Genomic DNA, 25,971 nt, shown 5'->3' on the forward strand with positions numbered 1-25,971 from the left:
CTTTTTTAAGTTCAGGCTGTTGCTCAGTGGCACTCTCAGTTAGACTGGATTTTCATAGTGTATATACGTAAACATTTGTTGGGTTAAACACCAAGTCTTTGTGAAAGGTTCCTGGCTGGATGGATGGGGTCTGCGATGTCAGACCCTGGCTTTTGTGCATCTGCGTGCATACGCAAATAACAGATTCTGAACAAAAATGGAAACCAAAGCAGTTCCCTTCTGACAAATGTTTCTGAGGACAGCTGTTCAATGAAAAGCCTTGGAATGGCTGAAATCCCGCCTTTCCATGAAAGCAGCCCTTCGTTTCAATCCCTTATGAAATTACCAAAATCTGCCTGTAAGCCTAGATGTCTTTTTTTGGGTTGCTGTAAGACAGTAGCAGTGTGCCTGCTGTCTGCTTTCCCTGGGGTATCTGTCCAGCTATTTTAAATGGCTCAGCCAATTTTTATTTAGTACTTCCTTGACTAATGTAGATCTAAAATGTACAAAATACCAAAATTGGAAGGGGAAACTAATGGAGATAGCACCAAACCTATAAATATGGGATGCTGTTTGTCAAAATTGATGCTAATGTTTTTACAACGTGATTTGATTGATATAACACTTAAACAGCAGCCTTGATCAGGATGCTTTTGTGAAAAAGATAATTTATCTCAGCAAATGCGTTCACATAAATGTTTTAAAATGAAAGGCATGATAAATCTGTCTAGAGCCTGCACACAGTAGAGCTGACAAACCTGCCACCTATTAAAGCTTTTAATGAACTGTTCTGTATTTAACAGAAAAAGTTTAATTAATATCATCACTTTCCTTTGCTGAGACTTCCCTTATCTCAGGCACTCTGAGGTATCATGTAGCAAATGCTTCTGAGTGGCATAGCTCTGGTGTTGCTTTGGTGTTTTAATTACAATTTCAGCAAACCAATGAAGAAGCCATTAAATCTTAAATGTGGCTTTTGTGCAGCACATCCACGAGGACGGGCCTTTCGTCCAAAGCCACAGGGAGACTGTGTTTTGTTGGGATTCAAAGGATGCCCAGCCTCATGTTATCCCGGTAGATTAATGGGAAATCAGTTGCTCTGGATTTTCTAAATGGAAGATGATGTTTCTCAGAGTAAACAGAAATGTAGCAGGATATCATGGTGCATTGATGCTGCATGCCAGCCTGGATGCTTCCATATGTGTGTGAGAGAGAAAGCCTTTGAGTGTACTGAGACCTCTAAGACACGGGTTGGTGGAGATTTTTCTGCAGCAGGTGGGAAAAGTATTCACAAGTGTTTCTTCATCCCTCTTGTAGACCCTCCATAGGTACTGCTCCTAGAAGGTCTCCCCAGAACCTTCTCCTCTGAGGAACCTCAGCAGGATGCTTCTTCCTGTTGCTGTTCAATGAATTCCCACATTTTTATTATTTTTTTTAATCCAGAAGCATACTGGATGCTCACTGTGTAGGTCCTTGATTGACTTTGATTTACTGTGGGTGTGGAAAACATTTCTGTCTGAGTAAACACTACTCAGCTTTTAGTTAAGCTATGCAGTTACCAGACTGAAGCTCGCTGATGTTGCAGAAGGGATGTAGAAGGGCAGAAAGGAGGTAGAAAAAGTAAAAGCAGTGGGTAAGGAGGTAGAGTAGCAAGGAAGAGAGCTGTGTAGAGATTTGTGAGGTACATGGGCAAAGTTAGAAGCATGATCAGTAATAGCCATTGGTAGCAGCACTGGCATTGTAAAATCATACCCTTTGAAAATAGTAATGAAATGTCATTACAGTATTATATTACTACATATATTATAGTAATGAATGATTACCTTTATTGTGTGTTCTGGCTTTAGAAAGCAGCCTGTGAAAACATCCTCAAGCCAGTTTTTATGTTTTTCTTTTGGCTGAGTTACATTTTGTCACGCAAGACAAGATAGTGTGATAGTTTTCACAAACTACTATCGATTTGAGACACACCCTTCTTTTTCTTGCCACATCCTAATTGGTACCTGGGTTTCTCTTGATGATCACAGCTCCAGCTCGAGTCACTATGCTCTGTAGCTGTCAGCGTGCCAGAAAATGGGGCCACTTCTGGTTCAGCTCCAAAGTAAAGCTTTTAGTTGCAGATTGTTGGGCTGGCTAAGTTGACATGTTTGCCCTGTGTTTTCACTTCTGAGAAAACAAATGTGCAATGGAAATAAAAGTGCATCTAGAAACGCTTAAAGCTTCTGGAGCTGTCTCTCAAAAAAAAAGCAGATTCCAAAGTGTTGACAGCAGATGACTGGTATGAACCACATTTTCTTAATAGTTGGAAGAAAGGCCCCTTTTCAACAATAACTCCAGGCAGGGAGCAGTTCAGTGACCAAAATATTTCTGTGTTTGCCAGAAAACCTGGAGCTTTGTTTCTGTTCACCTGCTGTGTAAACTGCTTGGTTTCTTCTCTTCCATAAACTGCATTTTGTCCTCTTGCTTTTGTAAAGGCTTCTGCAGTTTCTCCTGCAGACCGTGAAGGCCTTTGTGGTCATTTATATTTTGATAACTTATTAAAATAGCAACATGGAATCTAAGGTATTTTTATTAATACGGTTGGAACAGAGCAGCTGCTGGAGTGCAGTTAATAATGCTGGCCTACAGTCACCCTGAATCCATTTTTACTCCAGACTGTCTGGCACTCTGCAAGATACACTCCCCTCAACAGGTCTGCAGAAAGCTTGTCACACTGTCTTGTGGAAAAGCAGATAAGTGATGGTTTGATACTTAAATCTGTAAAACCTCTAAAAGCTGTAGTAAGCCCAAGTGCACTCAGGTATTCCTGCATTATGTTTACAGAATGTTGTAAAATACCTTTGGTGGTATTCAGAGAACAGCGTAAAAATCTAAATTATGAGAGTCTTATTTATTCTCAGTGAAGTAAGTGCTATTTTGAGGCAGCATATTCTTGAAAAATATTAGCTATTTTTAAAATATATCTCTAATTAAAAAGGTCAGCCTCTTGCGGAGCCTGGCAAGGTGCAGGAGCAAGTCCTTCTGGAAACTTGCATACAGAGGGAGCAGCTCTATGGCTTGGCTTTGGCTTTGGTGTGGTCTCCCATAATGTCCTTACAGCCAAACTGCTGAGATAAAAGATGCAAAAGTGGACTTTTTTCCCCGTGGTTATCTTTTGAATATAGCACCTTCCAGCCTGTTAAGCTATGACTGTGTGATGTTAGTTATGCACTTGGTAAATTCCTCCTGGAGTGGCAAACTGTTGAAAGAGATATCCAAGGGGAAACGATCGATCAGGTAAACCATCATGGAGAGGAATTGTTTGTGGTGGTCCTTGAGAATTTGTTGCCTTACCCTAGGTTGGTTTTGTGGTCCACATCCATTCATGGAGTTGAACTGATGTCAGCAGCTTGCCACAGCTTGAAATAGTTCTGAATGCACATTGTGCCAGTTGAAGATTATGAAGAAACCACATGTACACAAAAAAACCCCATGCAAACATGTGCAAGCAGAACTGCAGAAATGTGCATGAATTCTGCATAACTGAACTGATTCACTGGCACTTGACTTGACCTAAACTAACTCCTTCTAAAACCTGCCTTGATTTTGTAGTTATTTAAATTGGGGATTATCCAGCACCTTTTCTTACATAGCCTGTAATTTAAGCATTGTCATCAAAAAACATGTTATTAATACACTAATAAGACTAATAATAAAGAGCAAAATCTTATGCAAAAGCTATAAAAGTGTGTGTGGTTCAGATCAGTTACAGAGATGAAGCCATCCAAGAACTCCAGTTTCAAACTGGAAACAGTATCACAGAACGAAAATAGCAAGAATGAAGATGCTGAACTAAAAGTAAAATGTGAAAATACTTACTGCACCCAAATGGTACTGCAGGAGAAGTAATTTGTAATCAGAGAATCTGAGTTTTCCAGTTATGTTAATTGTTTAGGTGGCACCTATTTTGTGTAGATAGCACAAGAGACGTGACCCTAGTCTCCCCTGAGATAAGATCACTGCTACTTAATGTAATCCCTTAAACAAGGACCAACAGAGTATCCTACACAGATGCCAGAAAGCTAAATGAGCTATTAATTCTGTGTGGTTGTATTTGTAGTGTAGTAGCACTTTTTAAGCCGTGCTCATAAAAAGTTTACTATATAGATTAAATATAAATAATGTATAGATGTTAAACCAACAGGCAGTACAGTCATTAAAAAACCTTGCAAAACAAATAGATAACCCTTGCCATTAACGTCTGAAATTTTTCCATGTGAAACTGAATTTTTTTCTTCCCATAAAAAACAGTAAGACAATAACTAGTATAGGTTAGGCAGATTTCTCTGGAATGTTCTTGCTAGACAAATGCTGGCAAGAATATTTGCACAGGAAAAATAAACATTTCGGTGGAATTGTGGTCCCATTTCCATGTCTCTCTGCCACCTTTTTTAGCCTGTAAAAGTTGAACTTTATGTGTAATTTTTAGGAAATCTGCAGCAACTTTAACCTTTACTACACAGTGACATGGAAATGAATTGTCCTAGGCGGGATAGTTGGCCATATATAGGTTTCCTGGCAAAAGCATAGGGTTGGCCTTGTCCCATGGATCCAGCCTGTTCAGATCTCTCTTCAGAGTCTTCCTACTCTCTAGCAGATAAACACTACTTGTAGCCATCTGCCAGCTGGATTTAACTCCATTTACAGCACTCTGTGTGCCCAGCCATCCAGGCAGCTTTTTAACCCAGTGAAGAGTGCCCCCAGCCAAGCCAGGAGCATGGGAAACTGTGTCAAAGGTTTTATTAATGGCTTTGATAAACATCCACATCCCTTTCATCATGCATTAAGGAAGGTCTCCTCGTCATTGATGGAAATCAGGTTAGCCAACCTGCCTTTCATATATCCATGCTGTCTGGTCTGATGCCAAATAAGGGATTGAGTACATCAGCCTTTTTTCTTCATCCTTTGCCACTACATTTTACCCCACATGCAGTAAAGGGTGGAGATTTTCCTTAGCCCTCCTTTGTTGCTTATGTATTTCTATGATAATTTTTACAGTTTTTTACAGCAGTAGCCAGATTAAGTTCTAATTGAGCTTTGGGACTTCTAATTTGCTTTCTGCATAATCTCACCACATCCTTGTAGTCCTCCTAAGTTGCCTGCACCTACTTCCAAAGATCATAAACTCTTCTCCTTTTTCCCTCTCTGCCAAAGCTCTCTATTCACTCAGGCTGGTGGTCTTCTTCACCAGCTTGTCATTTGGCACATGGGGACAGCCTGCTTCAGCATCTTTAAGATTTCCTCCTTAAAAAATGTCCAGCCTTCCTGGCCTCCTTTGCCCTTCAGGAATGTCTCACAGGGGACTCATGTCAACCAGGCTTCTAAACAGGCCAGAGTCTCTCTCACAGTGTTGCTGTGTCTGTCCAGACTGTCACTGGAGAGCTTTGTATATAAATGAGAGGTCATACTAGAAATTTTCCCCTTGTCAAATATTATCCCTTTGGGGAAAAATTGCATTGTTTTGACCTAGATGTTCTCAGGACTGGAAGTTGGTAAATTTCCTTTGCAGAAGAGATCCGTAAAGAAAGACTTGGTCCTTTGTGTTCTGGTGTTTTATTGGCTTTTTATCTTGGGAAAATAGTTTTATCTAATTAAAAGATGAATTACTTACTGACCAGAGCTATTGGAAGTATTTTTCCTGTAGTAAAAATCTCTAAAAATCCAGTAGTGCCCAGTTCCATTTTTGCATGTTGATCAAAATTTAATGATCCTTGCGAAGCCTTATTTTGTCGAAGCTTCCACGTGTGCATGTAGTAATGCTCACAGCTTGTAGTCATGAGTTCTTAAACTCAGTGCACTCTCTGAATTTATTTATTCATCTTATTTTTTCTTTGCCTTTGGAAATACCAAGGGACATTTCTGTGAGGAATATGACAACTGCAGGGTGGGTTCCACAGGAAGGCACCTCCTGCCCCTGAACCCTGTGACCTGTCCTCTTCTCTTACATGAGCTCACTCTTACCATAGCAATTTCTTCTCTCTTGCGAGAAATCAAAACCATAAGCATACATTATGCATCTAGCCTCTGGGTTTAGGCAAACTTAATTTTTTCTGCTTTCAATAGCTTAACTTGTCATGAGCTTGCTTTCTCTTATGGGACAAATAAGGGATTTTTTCCCCTGGTGGCTGCTCAAGCCAAGATGGCTTCATTCTTGAGGAAAGAAGTTTCTTTCAAGCAGAGAAGCACTGAACCATTAAGTGAAATGTCTGGCAGGTGAGAAGGAGAAAAATCTTTAAAGAAACAGTAATCACTTAGTAATAAAGCAGTCAGCTCTGTCTCTCATTTCAGAATAAATGTTTTTGGTGTTCCATATCAGGCAAATGGAATAGATGGTATTTGCCACCACAGAAAATAATTTACCTTTTCTAAAAATTTTTTTTAATATTAAGCTATCAGATAGGTTTGAACATTGCTTCAGGTAAAGGAAAAAAGATCTCTTTAAGCTCCTGTTTGCAGAGTTTCTGAGAACTAAACAATAGTTCTCATTCTTCAACAGAAAAAACTCTAGAAATGTGTTAACATTGTGGGACAAGAAAATGTCAAATGCAACGGTATTTATGCCAGAAAAATATATGCTGTGTAATGGCTCAATTTCATCCAAACAACCATGGATTTTTTGTTTGTTTGTTTGTTTTTTTAATTTCTCATTCCTTCTTTTCATTCCTGGCATGTTACCCCCTAAATTCTGAAGAGTCACCCCCAGCCATTGTTTTCCCCTTGTACATATTGCAAAACTGTAAATGGCTGCAATTACTATGACCCAAGGAGTGTATCACCTCCTGCAGTAAATGTACTTCTTCCAATGCTTTGGCTCCTTAAGTGGTATAAAAATCCATTCTTACGATAAAAAATTAAAGAATCTGTGCTGACCCAGGGTTTGGAGCCAGCTGGAGAACTTGCTCAGGCCCAGTTTGAAATACAGATATCTCTGCGTGGGCAGTCAGATGAAAGGGCTGCCTTTCAGAGTTGCTGTGCCCTTTTGCAGCAAGTGACTTCACTGGGATCTTGGAAATGAATTGTAACAGTAGAAGTAGAGTTGAATTTTTAAAAAACCACTGCAGTCAAACTGCCTGTGGTGAGCATAGTGCAGGTTTCATTCATTACTGACTTCAGTACGAGTGGATTTCTCTCTGTGCTGTGAATCTTCCTCCTCACCTCATGTCTGTAGGCTCCTGACAGTGCAAGGGGTTCTCTTGGACTTGAGATCTATTTCTGTGGTAGCTTAAAAGCAGAAACAGTAATGTGAGGAACAAGAATTTATAAATAACTGATAACAACTTGCATGTTCTTTCTCCTTCTTTGCTATGTATCACTTATTTCTGGATTCACAGGACGTGCACATCTGTATATATATATGTACAGAAATGTGCATATGTATCATATATGTCATTTAATTTATATTGATTAATAGACTTCTTTGTGAAATACAGTAGATGCCTTTCTAGCGGTGACCTTGTAAATACTAGTGATGTTGAGAGTATTATTCACTAAAAGTAGTATTTTTCAGTCTAAGATGCCATCTGAACTGAAGTCCACTGTTGTTCCAAAGTTTGACAGCCCAGACTTCCCAGAAACAGCAACAGTGACAAAAGAAACCACAGAATACTGCTATGTTGGATGTGGCTGTGAGTCATACAGAAGACACAAGTACCCAAAGATCCCTCCCTCCTGCTTCTTCGTCCCCTCCATCAGCTGCCTCTTTCCTGGCTGATGACCTTCCTGCCTCTCTGACAGCTGATGTGATGAGTTTTCCACAAAACCACAAAAACAGATATGTAAATGCAGCACCTAACTTGCAAGTCAAATGAGAGTTCAGTGATCTTTGGTAAACAATCAAAGCTGGACAGGCAAGAAGAACATCTGATGTAACTGCTGGTGCTGTGTGCTTCTCATCCTTTTCTTAGGGGTAGCAGGACAAACTACGGGAAGCAAATAACCCCGCAGAAGTGTATTAGGATAAAACCTGAAAACATTATTTTGGCAAGAAAACACTTAATTGCCTTATGTCTCTATGTGCTTTTTGAGTGGAATACATCCAGTGATATTTAAAATCATTTGTTTTACTTCACTGGATGCCAGTCAGCATCTTCAAAGCATTTGAATTCCTTGTATCATAAGCTTTCTTGGGCAAAACCTGGTATCTTTTGGACAACGTGGTAAGTCTGCTTCAGAAAACTGAGTTTAAATAAGACAGGGGAGAGTGTACCTAGGGAGAAGTAATGGAGCAGAGCTGGCAGGAGGCACAGGGTTGCTTCCCTGTTACAATGTGTTACACGGAGCATGCAAACAAAAATACCATCTGTCAGCTGCTCCTCATGAAGCACTTGTGCAGTGGCCATCCTGTCTCCTCTTCCGTGCTTCCTCCTGAAGTTCAGCAGCTGAATGGTGCTGAAAATGTTTTGAGGGACCAGCATGGGATTAAACATCTATTTGAGCAAGACTCTATCATGCTGTGAGACTAATCCAAAGTAGATTGATGTCATTCTTGCTGCACTACAGTATTTTATTAAGTACTTAATTAGCAGAACAATATTTTTTTCTCAAGTTAAATGCTTCATATATGCAGACTTTTGATTTTAACAAACATGGTGCTCTGCTATTTAGGGGATCTTTGGTTTGAAGCAACTGTGTGCTATAGAAAAATCTGTGTGAGAGAGAATCTCCTTTGAAAGTGGGCTTGATATTCAGTTAGGGAAAAGGTCAGTGTTCCTTGAACAATCCAGATTTCTCCTACCTGCTGTGAGTCATCCTGAATGCTCAGCTAGAGAAGCAGAACTGCCCTGGTAAGGACAGAAGTGTTGGAAGTGGAAAAACAACTTGGGCATACCGCAGCAGGAGCTCTGCAAAACACTGCTGACCTGGTGGAGGCACAGCCTGCAAACAGAATGACAGTGGGAGCCAGGAGGGACTTGGGTCAGGGCCACATTTTTCTCCCACTTCTCTTTTTCCTGTATTTCTATAGACTGTGTGTCTTGGTCCCTGCTGGCACCATTTTTTAAATGTTTTGAATGAGCTGCAGGCTTTGATATGAAGCAGTGCGAAGCTGCCTTTTTATGGAACATTTGCATGCCCTCATGCACTGACACCCAAGTCAAAATATGTATTTCCTCTGGAAATCACCTGCCTCTTTTGTATGCAAATTACTGTCTTGTTAAGTGTCTAAGGCTGTAGAGTCGGTTTTGTCTTACTTCCCCCTGGAGTTAGATACTCAAGGCAGAAAGCAGAGCTTGAACTTGTTGAAGCTTTGCAACTGACTGATAGTGTGTACTCTTGGGACTCTCCAGGCTGTAGGGATGGACCTACTGTTGCACCTTAAGGGCCCGGAAAGGCAATCGAGCAAGGGGGCCAACAGTGATCTGGGGACCCCATTTATCTCAGATACCCTGCAGCCAGGGCTTTGTTACAGTACAGATGTGTTCCCTGGCATCAGGTGCTGAGAAACTCAGCAAAGGGACACTCCAGAGAGCCTCAGTACAGTTATATAGACAGCTACAAAACTTAGCAAGGGGGAAGTGTTGCTGTGTGGTGAAGGCAGACAGATGGGTGTGAAAGCAGACAGAATGGGAAGTGAGAGAGCTGCGAATCCTCTCCTAATGCTTTCTCCACTAGATTTGGGCACCCAGGTGCATGTTGCACAAACAAAGCTATTTTTTTAATTTAAAAAAACCCCTCACATATGTATATTGAAGTATTTCATGTGCAAACTGATGTTTGCAATAATAGTTCTGGAAATAGTGAAATAAAATGATCACTTTAGGACATGTTCTTTTTAAACTATGGCAATATTCTGTATGGTGTTGTCCGGTTTCTCTTCATAGTAACTGAGCTATTGTGTGTGCCTTGAGGCTTTACATTTTAGTAGATGGAATAGGTTTCATCTATGAAACAAAGGTGATAGGGTTATAAATACAACATTTTTGTTCCTATGTTCTCAAAAATCTGCCACTAAGCGAGCTCCCTGTAAATGGTAAAAGAGTTCTGGAATCAAAGAATCAGAAAGCATTACACTGTAACGAGTCTGCGGCATGCCTGTTGCTAATGAGTTGACAGCGAAGTTGAATGCAGTTTTCATTTATTGTCTTATGAATTGATTTTAGTTTATAGTGCTGTAGACTAGGTTTTGTTAATTTTTGTTTTTTGTTTAATTGAATAGCAAGACTTTTTGGTTTGCTTGGTTATGTTGGATGCCCTCAGTGATGCAAGCTCCCAAGATAGTGAAAATTATTCCAGCATGAAGAGTGATCTGCTCATCCATTGTGCTAGGTGGAGCATCTTCTGGGTAGAGCCAACTCAGTCTGAAAGTGGGCAAGAAAGTTATACCAGTCTTAATGGCCTATTACATGTGACAAAAACACATGTAGTTAAAATGGCTTTTAGAGATTCTTATTCCTGGTCTCCCATAAATCTCAGAAAAAATGTATAAATGTATTATACTTCCTGGTTTTACTTTAAGTAAAGTTAAAGTAAAAGTTAAAGTTAAGTAGTAAGTTAATCTGAGAAGTTGAACTACATTGTGACTTATCTTTTCATACAATCATTTTTGTTTATGATATTTTGCTTGCCTGATAAGGTATTTCACAGAAGACTTTGGAGTGTGATATCTGTTAACAGGTGCTGCTTGTGGCAGGAATCAAGGAAGATAGCTCCAAGTGGGCCAAGGCACTTCATGCTTATGGTACATTTGTATGTGCAGTGAGTGCAGACAGCTGCCCACAGCTGCTAATACCTGCTGCTTGTACTGCCTCAGGAGAAAGCCCTGCTGTTTCATCTGCTTTCAGCAACAGGCATCATAGTGTTTCATGGAGGTGATTTTGTATGTTCTGATGAAATTCCTATGTTGTGATGAAATTCCTCTCTTTGCCTTCCTGTGGTAACAGAGTTCTTGCTGGCACACAGCACTGACAAGTTGGCATGGAGTCTAGACTCCACGTCAGCTGGTACAAATACTGATTTTGTGAAACATTTGTTACCCGTTCTTTCAGGTGACTTTTCCCTTTTGGTTTGTAAGGATTCTTTTGTGAGAAGACTGTAGTGTTTCTGCTTGACTTCCCAATAATTGTAAATCATTCTGTAATGAAGGTTCCTGGTCACAGCAAAATTGATGTTTTTAATATAGAGGGATATCTTTAGGGCTGTTTAAATGTGGGGTCTGACATATTTGGGCATTTGGTTGAAACCATGATGGAAGATGGTGCTCCATGTTGGACTCAATGATCTGTCTGGGAATAAGGACCTTACTTGAGGTATTCTGTGTTTAAGATGTGTAAATTATGTAAGTTGTTTACTTTGAAGATGGGGGGCTCATTATGCCATAATTGGAGAATATTACTAAATAGATGTTATCTCCCATTAACAGTGGTGGATAGCTTGTACCTAATACAATTCCTAGGATGCTGCTCTGAAAATTTTTCCCTGGACAGCCATCCCAGCATAATTTCACTGAGGAGTGCCTGCTGCCTGAGGTTGAAATGGTACTAGGAGGAGCTGTAATTTCTAAAAATGAAAAAGAGGTCTCACAGGAAAGGGGTGGTCTATGCATGCTATGTGTCAGCAGACCAGAGGGGAGGGAATAAGCTGTGTCTTCAGCACAGCCCCAGAAGTGTTTTGAGGGTTGCAGGGGTTGTTTTTGTCTTCTGCTGTTACTAGAAGTGTGCACAGCTAAAATTCCCCACCTGCTTTCTCAAGGCAGTAAAGTTGTAAGAATGGCTTTCAATGCCCATTACAGAGATTTTTCTGATACTTCTCTGCCTGTAGCAAGCATCTTTGGACAGGACTCTCTCTGTGCCTGCTGTGGCTCAGCACCAGCAGCCTGGCATGCTGCAGCCACTGGGTGGGAGTGGGATATTTTCTCTGTATTTCTTCCTGGGGATGTTATGAGAAAAGGGCCCAGAGCAGGAAGTGGGTATGCACCTCACAAACTGAGGGTACTCTTCTGTCCACACCCCCTTTGGCTTCAGCCAGGAAGCCTGGCTGGTGAATTCAGCTGCCTCACACATGGAGCTTCCTAGCTCTTCACTAACCCTTGCTTTTAAGTCTCCATTTTTCCCTGCAGAACAGTGGGATTAGTATATGTGATAAGTACAAAACTCTGCATGGTATCAAATGTCCAAGAAAGTAAAAAAACCTGAAGCTATTATCAAATACCTCAGTTAATTAAAGGGATCTATGATGTTGGCTTTTGGGATAGTCCCTCCTCAATCTCACTTTGGAAATCAGCTGCTGAGATGTTTACAGTGAAAAATTCTTGTTTAACCCAGTCCAAAAAGAAGCAGCATTAGTCTGTCAGAAGTATGGTAGCAGATGTAATCCCATGTTTGTTCTTACTTTTTTCTTTAGGGTACCATCTTTCTGCCTGGCAACAGGGTAATTGAGCATCCCTGCAATGAAGAAAGTCCAGGAAAGTTCCTTTTTGAAGTTGTTCCAGGTAGGATATTCTATTCCATATCAAAAGCCTTTGCAGTTTGTCCTCAGTGACAAATGGCCACATCTGTTCTGCCAGAACAGAAGCTGAGGGTAATTACTGATTCAATTTAGGGGAAAAAAAAAAAAAAAAAAAAAGGTTTAATTTGTTAATATGTTGGTTCATAATTTTTTCATTCACCTTCAGGCAGCAAAGGAAAAGGATGTGTATTTTATTTGTCAGTATAAAGCAGAATTCTTCAAGGCAAGGAGGTGCCAGGTCCTGCTCGTGGATCACAACAGCCCAATGCAGTGCTGGGGGTTGGCAGCAGAGTGGCTGGAAAACTTCCTGGCAGAAAAGCTCCTGGGGGTGCTGGTGACAGGGACTGACCATGAGCCAGCTGTGCCCAGGTGGCCAAGAAGGCCAATGGCATCCTGGCCTGGATCAGCAATTGTGTGGCCAGCAGAAGCAGGGCAGGGATTGTCCCTCTGTACTCAGCACTGGTGAGGCCTCACCTGGAGTGCTGTGTCCTGTTCTGGGCCCCTCACTAAATAAGGTCACAGAGGTGTTGGAGCGAGCCCAGAGAAGGGCAGTGGAGCTGGGAAGGGTCTGGAGCACAGATCTGAGGAACAGCTGAGGGAGCTGAGGGTGGTTTAGCCTGGAGAAAAGGAAGCTGGATGGGGACCTTATTGCAGGTAACAAGTGATAGGATGAGAGCAAATGGACTCAAGTTGCACCAGAGGAGATTTAGACTAGATATTGGGAAAAACTGCTTCATTGAAAAGGTTGTCAGGCATTGAGACAGGCTTGTGGAAGGGGGAAGTAAGGCAGTCAACCATCCCTGGAGTTATTTCAAAGATGTATAGATGTGATGCTTAGGGACATGGTTCAGTGGTGTGTCACACTGTATTAGGAATGGCAAAGTGACGACACAGATTCTCTAGCCTTGGTTGCAAAAGAGAGCAAGTTTTATTCTTCCAGATCTTCTTTTATAGACAGCTCCAAGCAGGTCTGAAGAGGTAAACCTCTCATTGGTCATGAAACAAACACATCACCATCACTGGACAGTTAGGAACACCACCTCTTGACCATTTCTTTACAAGTAAACATCAAGGCAACAAACAATACCTGTGAAGATTGTTTTCCCTATCCAAGGACTGTTTGGATTCCTCCTTGTGATTTTTCAGGCCAGAGTGAGAGAGTTGTGTATTTGTGTTGTGTACTTTCCCACAGTCTCAAGCTAGTGCCTGAAGCCTAAAAATCTCTTATTTGACCATTGTCAGTCCCCACAAGTAGTGGATGTTGTAATGTTGGGTTAACAGTTCAACTTGGTTTTAAGTATCTTTTCCAAATGAAACAATTCTGTTTCCACATCTAGTCAGCCCAGTGTATTTATTCAATATATTCTGTTAATCCCCATATTATTTTTCAAATTATCTCCTGTCATGGCTATTTGGAAGGGCAGATAGATGGTGATGTCTGTTGCTCTTGGTTTTAAACCAAGCATCTTTGTATCAGGGCACAATTGTAGTTGTGTCCACTGATGTACCAAGTTATAATATATCGTAAAAGTGTAAGAACTATGAAGTAGATTTCAAAGCTTGATTATGAAAGTCATGGGCAGTAAAAGATTATTATACAAAGACATCCAGTGTGGTATCTCTGAGGTTCAGCACTCACCCCAATCTTGAACCAGACAGATTTGAAAAGTTTCTCACTGTTTCTCCTCAAAGTCTCTCTTTCATGTGTTCAAAATATTGAAAGAAACCTATTTTATTAGCATTGCAGGTCTGGAGTGAACTAAAATCTTGTTTCTGTTGGAATTTAGGAGAATTTTCCGTATGTCCTGATTTATATGACACCTTAATCTGTCTGATAATGCTGATCCTGGGCATACTTCCCCTTCACACCCAAGTTAAGAGCGCAGTCACTCTTGTGATTTCCCAAAATGTTTGTTATGCCACCTTTCTGTGGAGTCGTGTTAAAAAGTAATTTGTAGTTACTTTTGGGTTGAGTTCAGTATTTATCTGGAGCATGCCTGAGAATCAGGTAAGCTTTTTTGTTTTATTTGTTTTAATTTCTGAGAATGGGGTTCTGAATGTGTTTTGGGATAGCACCAGTGTATTTGTTCCCCCTCCACCACATTACTAACAAGCATGTGGCTATAGAGACTTCCTACTGGACATATTATACGAAGGATTCATGACCAAAAAAAGTTTATTTTGGAAAATCAGGACATTTCATGCCGTAGCACTGGTCTTTGAGGGATGAAATTAAAATGAAGACTCAGATTGACTGTGGAGGAGGCATCACAGTGCAGATGTGTAGTAGTGAAGAAGAAGTGCCAGCTGTATTTTATGCAAAGATGAAGTGAGCATTGCCACTGGCGTCATGTCATTGTTGCTTCTCAAGGCAAGAATTTGTCAGCCTTCTGCAATGGAGCTGTTTGTCATCTGTGTTCTCTTAGTAACTCAGTATAAAAGTCAATTTTAAAGGCTGACAGCAACACCACTGAGCTCATTGAGTGTAACAGAAAAATGTATTGTAGCTAGGGTTCTGTTTAGCCTTTGTTAGCTTTCATATGGGAAATCAGCTATGTAGCAACAGGATCTATTTGCACATTTTTTAAAATTTTGTCAACTGAGCATTGTGTTAAATGCATGGTGCCAAAGCTCGTGCTGCTCTTGCACTGTTTTCCCTGTATTAAAAGTTGAAGCAATTTTAGTTACAATCCCAAAAGCAAAAGTGACAAGTCCTCTTTTTGTCTTTCTTGTCTGTGGGCGGCCTGAAAACTTGTGTGCGTGTGTTTGTTTATTGGTAATACATGCAAATTATTTTGGGAATGTATGTGGGAGTAGGTTTATACTGTGAAACTAATACTCTGTATGCCACCATCTCTGAAGATGAATGAAAAAAATGTGTGTGGAAACAAGTATCTTGCAGCTTTGGTGCTGTAATTAAAATACAGATGCCTTCAGTTTGCATTTTGAAAACATTCTGTTCATTCCCTAAGCCGTTAGATGATTTAATATTTAAAATCCACCCCCCCCCCCCCCCCCCCCTTTTTTTTTTAAATTTGGTATGCTGACAGAGTTAATTTACAGGAGGGAAACTCTCTCCTGTACAGCACAAGGCCCACACCATGCTTCTGTGTGGGAGTTTTCTGTGCTGCAGTCAGTGACCACAAAATGATTAGTGATGCCTGTGCTTATTAACAGCTACTCTTGCACTCAGAGGAATGTTTCATAGTCAACAAAAATCAGAAGAGGGTTTTAATTAATACCTTTTTAGTGGGAAATGTGCACACATAACCAAGTTATGTGATTAGTTTTGAGTGGTTGCATTGTATTTGCTAATTGTTTTGAGCTTTATGTAGCAGATAAGCCCTCATTCTGTGCATTGGTTGCACTCTCTAAAGGAAGCCTGAGGTTTTCCTTTTGGTGTGCAGGTGTCATGGGGGAAGGCATTTATGTCACCATGGAATTCAAGCAGGTGACTTTGCTGTGTCTCAGTGTCACCTGTAGGTGCAGGGCAGGGACACAACTGTGGTTTGCATGTGTGCTGGTTTGCAGACAGGGTTCCTGCACGTCATTTGCACCAGGAGGATGCAAGCACAGAGATGTAGAAAGCTCAGGCTCATCCTCTGTTTCTCAAACAGGGCTCAGATATCTTTTTTCTAGTCCCCTGGATTCTCCAAGGCTTGCTGTCTGAAGGCATTTTGAGCAAGGTAAGCATGAGAAGCCTTGCAGCAGGGACCTGTGGTTTTCCCAGGGATGTCTGGATATTTTTAAGAACTCCAAGGACTTAAATACTCATTTCCTGATGCTCTCAGGAGGCACTGCCAGCTCAGAATAATCAGGGACTGTTTAGGCAAGTGGTCTAGAAGAGATGATGGTTATTGAATGGACAAAGGAATATGCTTCGTTGTTGACTGGACTTGGATCCTGGAAACGAAGCTGTTCATACTGTTACCCCACCAGCTGCTGTTACTTGAGATCCTTGTGTGCTAGCTGATGGCCTTCTCTGATTCTGATAAATCATTTTGCAGCTTGGCCTCAGGTAAAAAGTCAGATCATCATTCCAGTTATACCTCACCATTTAGATGTTACTGAATCACATTTTTCTTTGCCCCTGTCCTGTATTAATGCAGATTTCATGAAAAATTAGCACAGAGGACAAGGTTACTTTCAGGACCATGTTCACTAGCAGGTGACCTCTTTGCATGCTCAAGAGTTCCCTTAGAGACACAAATATCTTAAGAGCTCTCTGATGAGTTTTGCAGTTGTATGAGTTTTAATATTTATTTAGTACTGTTTAAACTAGAACATAAATTTCCAAATACCAATCTTCAATATTCTTCGTGGAATCTTTTGCTTGTAAACTTTGTGCATCTGTGTTGTGTTTTTTACCACTGACAAAGTATCATAGTCCAGCAGGGTGCATCTGTGTGGATGAATTAGCACTTTGGTCATACTGAAGTACCAAAGTCAGTTCATCCCACTAAAAGCATTCTCTGTGCAGCCCCAAGTTACGTGTCTGAAGCTTAAGTCAAAGTTTTGTGCTTAGGGATTATTCAGACTGTTAGGAAAGAACTGTAATATTTCATCAGAGTCACTTGGAGTCTCTGCTGATGCTTTTTTTCTGCATTTGTGTGTCTGCTGATTTTTTTTGCCTGTGGCTATACCCCTTCCTATCAGGCAACATGAGATTTTTATCTTGAGTCATGGATGGCGGAGACTGCAGTAGGCAAGAATCGCCTTCAGCGCTGTCCACTTTGGTTAAAGGTCAGTTTGTCAGGCTCTTAATTAAAACCTCTATAAGGATGTGAAATAGTAAATTCCCAGAACTTTGAAACTGTTATGATTTTTTTCATTAGTCAGAGGAAAAGTGGCATCTAGAGGCCTTTTTCTTCATTTTTTCATGTATTTAATTGCATGCTATATGTCAAATTACATTACTTGCAGGTTAACTGTTCTGATAGGGAGTGTGAGACGGGGTTGAGGATTGGGGTTTTTTAAGCTTCCTCTACTTGAAAGTTTGGATAATAAATGATTTTGCTGCTTCTACTGCAGTAAGTTTTCACTCTTTTAAGTCACCTGAGATTTGCATAGGTAGGTCTGTGTCCCCATGGCTCAGAGTCAGGAGGGCTTTGTTTTGCATGCGTGTGTCACGCTGATCTCCCTGTCAGTAAACAGGGCCTTTAGCTTTCACAAAGGTGTTTTGAGGTTTGAGAAGATAAATGACTGCCAGTTTGTTGTGAAGTTACCAAAACCTCTTGAGTTCCCTGCTGCAGTGTTTAGCAGATTCAGCCCTTTGAGACTTTTGCCATGAGTTCTCAAATGTCTGAAATGGGAAGGCCACACTAGGTGCTATTTTTTGCCACCCACTGATTCACAGTGTTTTTAATTAAGGGTCCACGAAGGCCTGGAAAATGTGGAATTTGGTAAGTTCACTTGTGTTTTTTCTCTAAGGGACACAATTAAGACAAAACAGGAATTACAGATACATATTTTTTTGGTTAAGAAAGCAATTTTCTTTGTAGTGCTCCTATGCAGGTTAGATACCAGGTGCTTACTGCAGCTTCTACTTCAATACCCTTCTCCACTGATATCAGTACTTTTTAGTCCTGTAAGTCCTGTTGGCAGCCAGACTGCTGTGGGATGGAAAAGTGAGGCACCAAGCAGGGCAGATGACTAGCTGACATGTTTGACTGTGTCTGATATGATGCAGCATCTTGTCTCATGGATAGAAATGTTTTACAAGGTTTTGAGCCTATTTTGAAATAGAACAGTGTGGCTTTTGTAAGAAATAAGGGGCAAGAGTTCCCTGATTTGTCTTCTCAAGAGTAATTGCTGTGTCTTAAGTGAGGATACACCCACATATACAGCAAATAGCTTTCCTTGGAGGCTTAGCAGACTATTGGAAACACAATGCAATAAGCAAATTGTCTTCTCCTGACTTCAGGAGAAAATTATTTGTGTATTAAGAGGTCTCCTGCCCTGATACAAAAAAAAAAAGACTTTGCACAGTGCACGTGTGCACACACCTGAGCACTGAGGTTGCTCTCTGTCTTTGCTGTAAGGCAGATTGTCCATATTCCCTTTGCCATCAGCAAAGCTACTGCAATTTATTCCCTTTTCTCCACAACATAAAACCCAAACCCGAAGTGTTAAACCATTCAGCTGCTCTGACTCCTTCCCGGTGCTGAATTCCTGACTCCTGGTACGGTGCGGGCGGATTTAATTGATGCTGCCAGGAAGATGAATGCCTCCCCCTGTACGTGCTGACAGCCAGCAGTGCCTCTTCATTAGTCGTCAGGAGCACAGGACCTCAAGGGCATTGCTGATACCGCCGACTGAACTAATTGTACCTCTGATATCTTGTGGAGGGAGCAGACAGGCTGTTTAATCAAATGGGCACCAGCCTCGCTGCGCAGATATCTCCGTGTAATCGCGCATTGCGCTAAAGCAGCTTTGAGTGCTGCTCATTCCTTGTTGAAGATCTCCTGAAAGCATTGCCATTCTTATTAAGGGTGATACATTTCTCAAAAATTTATCTGGTAGAGAGCCACCTCTCTGCACTTGAACACATTGGCATGCACTGCCTCATTCTCATCCTTCAAAAGGTGATTCAAAACTGATTTTTTTTTTTTTTTTAAGTAAGTCTTGGAGGTGCATGGAGTCAGTGAGCCAGGGAAATGAAGCTGGCTGAAGTCTTGCTGCATGTTTCTCACAAGGTTAATGGTGAAGGCTCGCTGGGAATGAGCACTTTTCTGTGTTGAGCAGCAGCTCTTGTGATGCACAATTAGTTGATGTGCCCATAACAGTTTTGTCTCTTTAGTAGTTTTCAGAAAAAAAAAAAGCCTAAACCATCCTCAATCCTACCTCCCTGTGAAATGAGATGGTGGCTCATGCCATCGGGCTGTTGTGCTGCCTCCATAAAATCTGCTCATTTCAAGCTCATTTCTGTACAAGTCAATGCATGTAATATCCCTCTGTACCTATGTTTTCGTGCCTTTCGTGTCATGGCTACTGAGCAAAAACTGGGGGAAGGCACCAAGTTTAAAGAACCTTCTTTATATTCCAGTGCTGCCTCCTGTGATGATGTTGGACCGAGTCCTGCCTTTGTGCCCACACATATTTAATTGAGATGATACCTGCAGGACAAGCCTTGCATATTAATGGCGTCAGTCTGAATATACAAGGGCTCTGGGGGAGAGAGGCAAGGCTGAGATTGTAACATATATTTCCAGAGTGACATGAGTAGTTTTGCCTCTTCTCCTTCATATGAAAGATCCCTTCCATGATACTGCATCTGATTAAAGATTGAGATTGGTGTCACTCAGATTTGGGCTACTAAAGAGGTACCAGAAAATGTCCTGTTTATCATGCAAGGGGAGACAAGGCACCTTTTCCCATTCAGAAGATGAGTTCACTTTTCTGGTAGAGGTCAAGCACTGGTATCTAGCAAGAAGAGCCTGCAATAAATGATTTAAACATAATTTATTTAAATACAGAACAGTCCTTCATTGATTTTTTTGTTTTCAGCCTAAGATTAATCTGATAGTAGAAGTTCAGGCCATCTGCTTTCAAAGTGAAGGAATTAAATCTAGATGCAAGAGCTATTTAAAAGAAAAATAAAAGAGCTCTCTCTGAATATCTTCTCTGAGGTATGCAGCATGTGTAGAATAAACATATTTCTCCTCGCTCAGATGGCTTGGGTGTGTAACTTCTTATTTAGTGGAACATCACAAATTTTCATACACAGACCCTGTTATCTTGAATCCCATCTATCTCAGTGAATGAGTGCTGCCTATAGGTTAAAATTGTGTGTGTTTATATTAGAAGTAGTAGTAATATTGCCTGCTTTCTGAATGCTATTTCCCAGTTAGTCTATTTTGAAAAGAGGTGAGAGAGGTGAATCATCTCTGAACAATTGTATATTTTGTTTTCTTTCATCCAAAGTAATTCTGCTTAATCATCTGTTCTTAGTGACATTAATTTCATGTGGCAGAAGACTGCACAGACTCTATAAAAATTCACCCATACTCCATAAAAATATACCATTACTCAAGCATGGTGTATGAAACTGAAGTTAAAATGTTATTTTTCACTTCTGCCTTTTAATTTAGAAGTGGATTGCTTTTATTGATCCTGCTTACACCGTGGTGCATGTGATCTGAGGTGTGTTAAGTTAGCAATATCGATCATTTGTGACCCACTGCTGTCATTCTGGAGGTCATCTGCTACAGATGAATTTGAAAAATAATGGCAGTGGCATCTCTAAAAATTTAAGTGGCAAAAAAGCAAACTTAATTGTTGAGTTTGTGATAAACTTCTTCCACCACTGTTGTGTGCATACACCTGATTGGCTCTTAGTGAGGGTGTAGCTCATCATGAAAATGACATTGAGCAATATGGCTTATCCCCACCCTATTTTAAATATACAATTTTAAATTAATAGCTGCAATTGCAGCAACAGTGAGATTTTTTTCTGCCTCAGCACTGCAGCTGGCATTGGATTTTAATAATGTTGGAAAATGGCTTAAGTAGTGCCAGAAATGCAGAGTATTGCCACAAAGGCAGGTGGTCTGTGGGAAGTCAGAAAGGTATCTGAGAGCTTACTGCTTGCACCATTTCTGATAATGATTTGGAGACCAAATTATGTGTATAGGGAAGCTTTTATATTGGCTTTTTCCATTGTTCTGTTAAAAGATGTGAGAAAATCCCTGAACTTTGATTATGCAGACTCTGTGAGGCTGAAGATAAATTTCACTCCAAAGTGAAATTTCACTCATTCCATGGCTGGAATGAGTTGTGAAGCCACAGTAAATCACCTGTGTCCATTAACCTTGTGTCCACAGCTATTTTGTTTGCTAGTACAAAATCCTGTGTGTTGATACTTTTGTTATTTTCTGGGGTGGAAGTACAAACTTTGCCTCAAAAGAAGCAAAATGCCTTTTCCTAAATACACCAGCTGCCTGAAGGGCATCTGTGACAGCTAATGAGGGTCTGTTGGTTGGTCGGGGTATTTTTAGCTTCATGTAAGTCCCTCTAGTGGTGACATCAGAAAGTCCAGTGAAGTAATAGATGTTCTTATGTCTGGGATACCCTGTCCAGAGCTTCAATTTTTAACTTCATTATTGCTTGTGATATCCTTGACATATCATGAAGCACAGGATGAAAGTTAGATTCGCAAATTCTGTGAATTGGGAAGGAGGTACTGGGAAAAAGTGAAAAGTTAGAGGCAGTGATAATTTGAGCTTCTTTTGAGAAAAAGTTGCTCCTAAATGCCCAGACTGATATTTTTGGATGGATTGTGATGATGATTATTTCGCTCACAGAATAGAGGATCCATCAGCTTTAGTCAACATGCAAGGTTTTACAAGACAATAATGTTTTCCTTACAATTGTCTGTGTGCACTTTCTGTATGTTAGTTGTTAAAAGACACTCTGTAATCAATTATGTAATGAAAATAGCATTGTAGGAAGGAGTGAGATAGAAATGTGATGGAGGAAAGCTCCAAAGCATAGAAATTCAAGATGTCATTATCTGGGGGGGCATTTTCTAGTACAGATGTTTGCCAGTCTTCTGTAATAGTAATAATAATAATAAAAACCAACATAAAATTCCCATGCTCATTACCATTTTCAGCAAGAACATCTGCAGGTGCAAAATGTAACTCAGTTAAGATGCATATATACCTCTTCTGTGATATAACTGGTGGGATTCCAATGTAAATGGCAGGAAAGACAGAGAGAAGGTGACTTGCCTGAAGCTCTCTGGAAAGCTGGTGGCTGAGTCTGAGGGCAGATCTCCCCTCCCTGGTGCACCAAAGAGCTGTACCCCTGATGTGGGACAAAAAGGACAGAAGCTTGTGAAGTCCTCTCATCTCTGAAAGCAGTGGGAAAATCCAGGTTCCACTTGGATGAAATAATGTTTCATCAAAGAATCCTCAAAATATGTTACTTCCTAGTGCCTAGGTAATAGGAATAGGAGCTGGATTATTTTCCAGAAGTTTGCAGATCTCACAGCAGACAGCTCATGTTTTCTGAAGTGCTTGGGTGTTGCAGCCTGACTGAACCCTCCACCTCGTGGCTCTGGCAGTACGAGGCTCCCAAATCCTGTGCTCTTCATCCCGCCCTTCTGCAGACTCTTTCTTCTTCCCCCTTTTCCATTACTGGTGCCTGGGGAACACTGATCCTTATATAAAATAAAGTGTCATCTTTGTTCTTTTCCAGCCTTGTATTAAAAGGGTGGGAAAAAATTTTCAAACCTGTGGTGGCTGCAAGGACCTCACCTGTTTCTTCAGCATGGGTGTCAAATTTAATGCTGAAAAGGCAGAATATCAGCCAGTTTCAGAGTTTTACCATGTACTAGTACATGGTGTTGATTTGTTATGCAGTGTGTTAAGAGTGAGGCTAGGCTGGTCCCTTCCCTTGACAGGAAAGGAAAACCATTCTGTGGATGTGAATGTCTCTTCCTAGGCCAACATTGTCTCATCTCTCCTCATGAAGTCCTAGCTTATACGGCCACTGCTGGAGGTGGAAATCTCTGCTAATTAAACTCTGTCTCTTATAAATCCGATGGGCATAACTTGTGAAATTGTGATGTTCTGCGCTGTATTTCAAATCCCAGCTGTATCCATAAATTCTGTGAGCACTTAAGTTTTATTTTCTGGAAGAAATAGCAAGGAGGGACATGTGATTGATGTGCGTTCGTGAAAAGATAGCGTCAAACTGCAAGCCCATGGCTGACTGTCAGGTTTTAATGGAGCAGGCCCACAATTTAGGTGATGATTAATGAAAGCATGAAGTCAAGGAGCATTGTTTGATGTTATTACATTGATTCCTGCTGCAGACGGAACATTCTGTGCTGTGGGAGGAATGGGATTGCTTTCTCTGGGTTAGGTTGGGTTGGGTTGGGCTGAAGTGAGCCATACCCAGTAGCCAGTGTTCCCACTCTGGCATGTGTCGGGAGCAGCCTGCCCCTTTGTCCATGTGGTGCCGATCTGAAAGGGCTCCTTTCAGGGTGACAGCGGAAAATGTGACAGCCGTGTCAGCCACTCCGCTGTGTGCCAGCGTGGAGGAGGAGAACACCCAGGGAAGGGTGATTCTTTCAGCTTGCCAAGTGCAGCGCTGCAGCCACAGGATCTGGGGGGAAGGTGCCATACGCCACCATTTGGCACGGTGGCTGCGGGGGCACAGAGCACATCATTGTCCTCACCCTTGGCGGAAGGAGCTGGCAGTGTTCCTGCTGGGATGCTGCCTTTGGCAAGAGATGAGAGCGGGAGGGATGTGCTGGTAAAAGGGCAAACGTGTCTGTGCCTGGCATTCCACCGTGGTGCAAGTGCTCAGGGAGAGGGACAGGGTGCCTGGGGCACTGTGTGCCTCTTTCATTCTGCTATGGAAGGGCCAGCTGCAGCAGCAGCAGGTGGAGTTGGCATGGGGTCCCAAACCATGGTGGGATAATGTGTCAGGAACCATAACACCATTCAGGCTCTTAATGTTAGTGTGATAATAACAGGAGGTTGATGAGAGAACGAGCTGGCTCTTTGGAGACCTTGCTGAACTTGGATAAACATCCCCAAACTAGATCAGGTACACCAGGTTTCCTTTGGAAGGATATGACACCTGCAGCTTCATCCCTTTCACTTTGTGTTGTGACTTACTAGGTGTGCACCTCATTTTCTAGGGACAGAGGAGAAAGCAGGGGCTTAAGGAAAAACTTCAAATAAACTGCCTAAACCACCCCAATATATCTTTGCTCAGAGAAGAAAATACTAATGTCTCAGCAATGAGAAGAAAATGGCACCAAGGTATGAGAGTGTACTTTCAGCAGCAAGCAAGCCAAACATTAAAATCAAGGTATGAGATATAATAATGTCTGGAGCTAAGGAGAACAAATAATGGAATTAGGCAGTGGGGCTACTAAAAAGGTATATAAAGGGGGAGTGTTTGCATCAGAGGAACATGAAATAATTTGTGCCATACTCTTGTCATTTCCTTATCTATTGAGAGTCAAGTTGTGGTAAAGGCTCAGGAAGAGCCCTAGTATAAAATCCATTCCTGCAAGGCACACATGCATGCCCGTGCTGTCTTTCTGTTTGCAGTATTGCAGAAGAGAAACTCTGGAACATCGAGAGAATTCTGGCAGGGAGGGTAACCTGCAGTTCATTATGGGCCTGGGACGGATAAAAGCATGTTTAGCTTCCATCTGTTCCGGTTTGGATTATGCTGATAGAAGGGTCTTAGTTTTGTCAGTGATGGATATGCGAAGTCATTGCTATTTTCAGCTCGTCCAAAATTTCCCCCCCTCCCCCCCCATCTGTTTACTGGACATCTGTTTCTCTTTTTGACATGTATTGCCAGACAGACTGCAGGTGGTGATGAGCTACAGGTGTAGGATGAAGTAAAGCTCCCATTGCTGTCTCTCTCTCTTTCACTGCTGCATGTGGTACAGAAATGATGGGGAATGGGAATAGCTAGGGATGTGTTTTGGCACTGTTCAGATAAGAGTAATTTTGCTTTCCTGGAATCATATGCATAATTACCTTACAGTTTTTGAGATATTATTAAAGCGTGAATGTAACTTGAAAGTGGTGAAGAACATAGATGTTCAACTACAGTGCAATTCATGAAATGGATTACCTGTCAATACTTCATTTTCTGCATACTGAAATGTGAACATTTCTCATCCTTTTTTTACATTTGTGCTGCCTTGTGATTAAATAAAGATATTGAGGGATGTCTTAAATAATTCTCCTTAAATTAAAAATAAAAATCTCTTGTGATTATAGAAAATGGTGCACCATACACTGAATACCCAATTATATCAGTCGGTAGTCCTTCCTGGAAAGTGGCAGGAGCACAGAATTCTACTTTGGAAAGTTGTCATCATGACAGGAGTTGGGCCTATGGAAAAGCATGTATTTTCTTCAGAGAGGTTTATCCTTTCTGTGTATCTCTAGCAGCAGTCTTTATGGACTGAAGAGTAGTATTTTGCTACAAAAGATTACAAATCCATTTATTTTGGTTCAATATTTTTAATCCTTGTGAACTTTTGTGATACTGAACCTGAATTGAAAATGCTGTAATTGCTGTCTTAACTCGAAATGCATATTTGTGATTCTCATTTAAAAGCCTTGTCAAAGGTAAATTAGACTCCAGTGTGCTAAAACCTATTTAAAGAATCCCCAAAGGCTTTTTATGTGGCAGACTTTTTAAAGCCACACAGATTTCCAGAGAAGTGGGCTCTCTTAAAGAAGGTGCTGTAATAGGTGTGTATGTATATATCATTTTGTTTGTAGTACAGTTTTGTCCACACATGCAGATGATGGGAGAAGAAAAACGTGAAAGTCACATCCCACTTAAAAGAGCTTTTGATCTTGTGGGACTCCTACACACTTGAGTGATAAAACCACAGTTCAGATAGGTTTGGCAGAGTGTCAGCACCAGAGCTGGGATAACTGAGGTTTACATTCTCAGAGTACCATTAAGTAGTGTTGGATCTGCAGCTGCTTTTTAATGCATCAGCTCACTTTTAAGTCCGTG

At 41.1% G+C, this 25,971-nt stretch overlaps 1 protein-coding gene across 6 annotated transcripts in view; it reads left to right on the forward strand.

Annotated features, from left to right (window-relative positions):
- ARHGAP24 (Rho GTPase activating protein 24) overlaps positions 1-25,971 on the forward strand; it is a 215,123-nt gene that overhangs the window by 85,445 nt on the left and 103,707 nt on the right. For all 6 annotated transcript variants that reach the window (XM_086889240.1, XM_086889242.1, XM_023926245.2 and 3 more), the window contains exon 3: positions 12,355-12,442. In XM_086889240.1, the coding sequence (XP_086745366.1) occupies positions 12,355-12,442 (88 nt within the window). The remainder of the gene's footprint in view (positions 1-12,354; positions 12,443-25,971) is intronic.

Source organism: Cyanistes caeruleus, chromosome 5 (assembly GCF_971803275.1).
Source record: "Cyanistes caeruleus chromosome 5, bCyaCae1.hap1.1, whole genome shotgun sequence".
Classification (NCBI taxonomy): Eukaryota; Metazoa; Chordata; class Aves; order Passeriformes; family Paridae; genus Cyanistes; species Cyanistes caeruleus.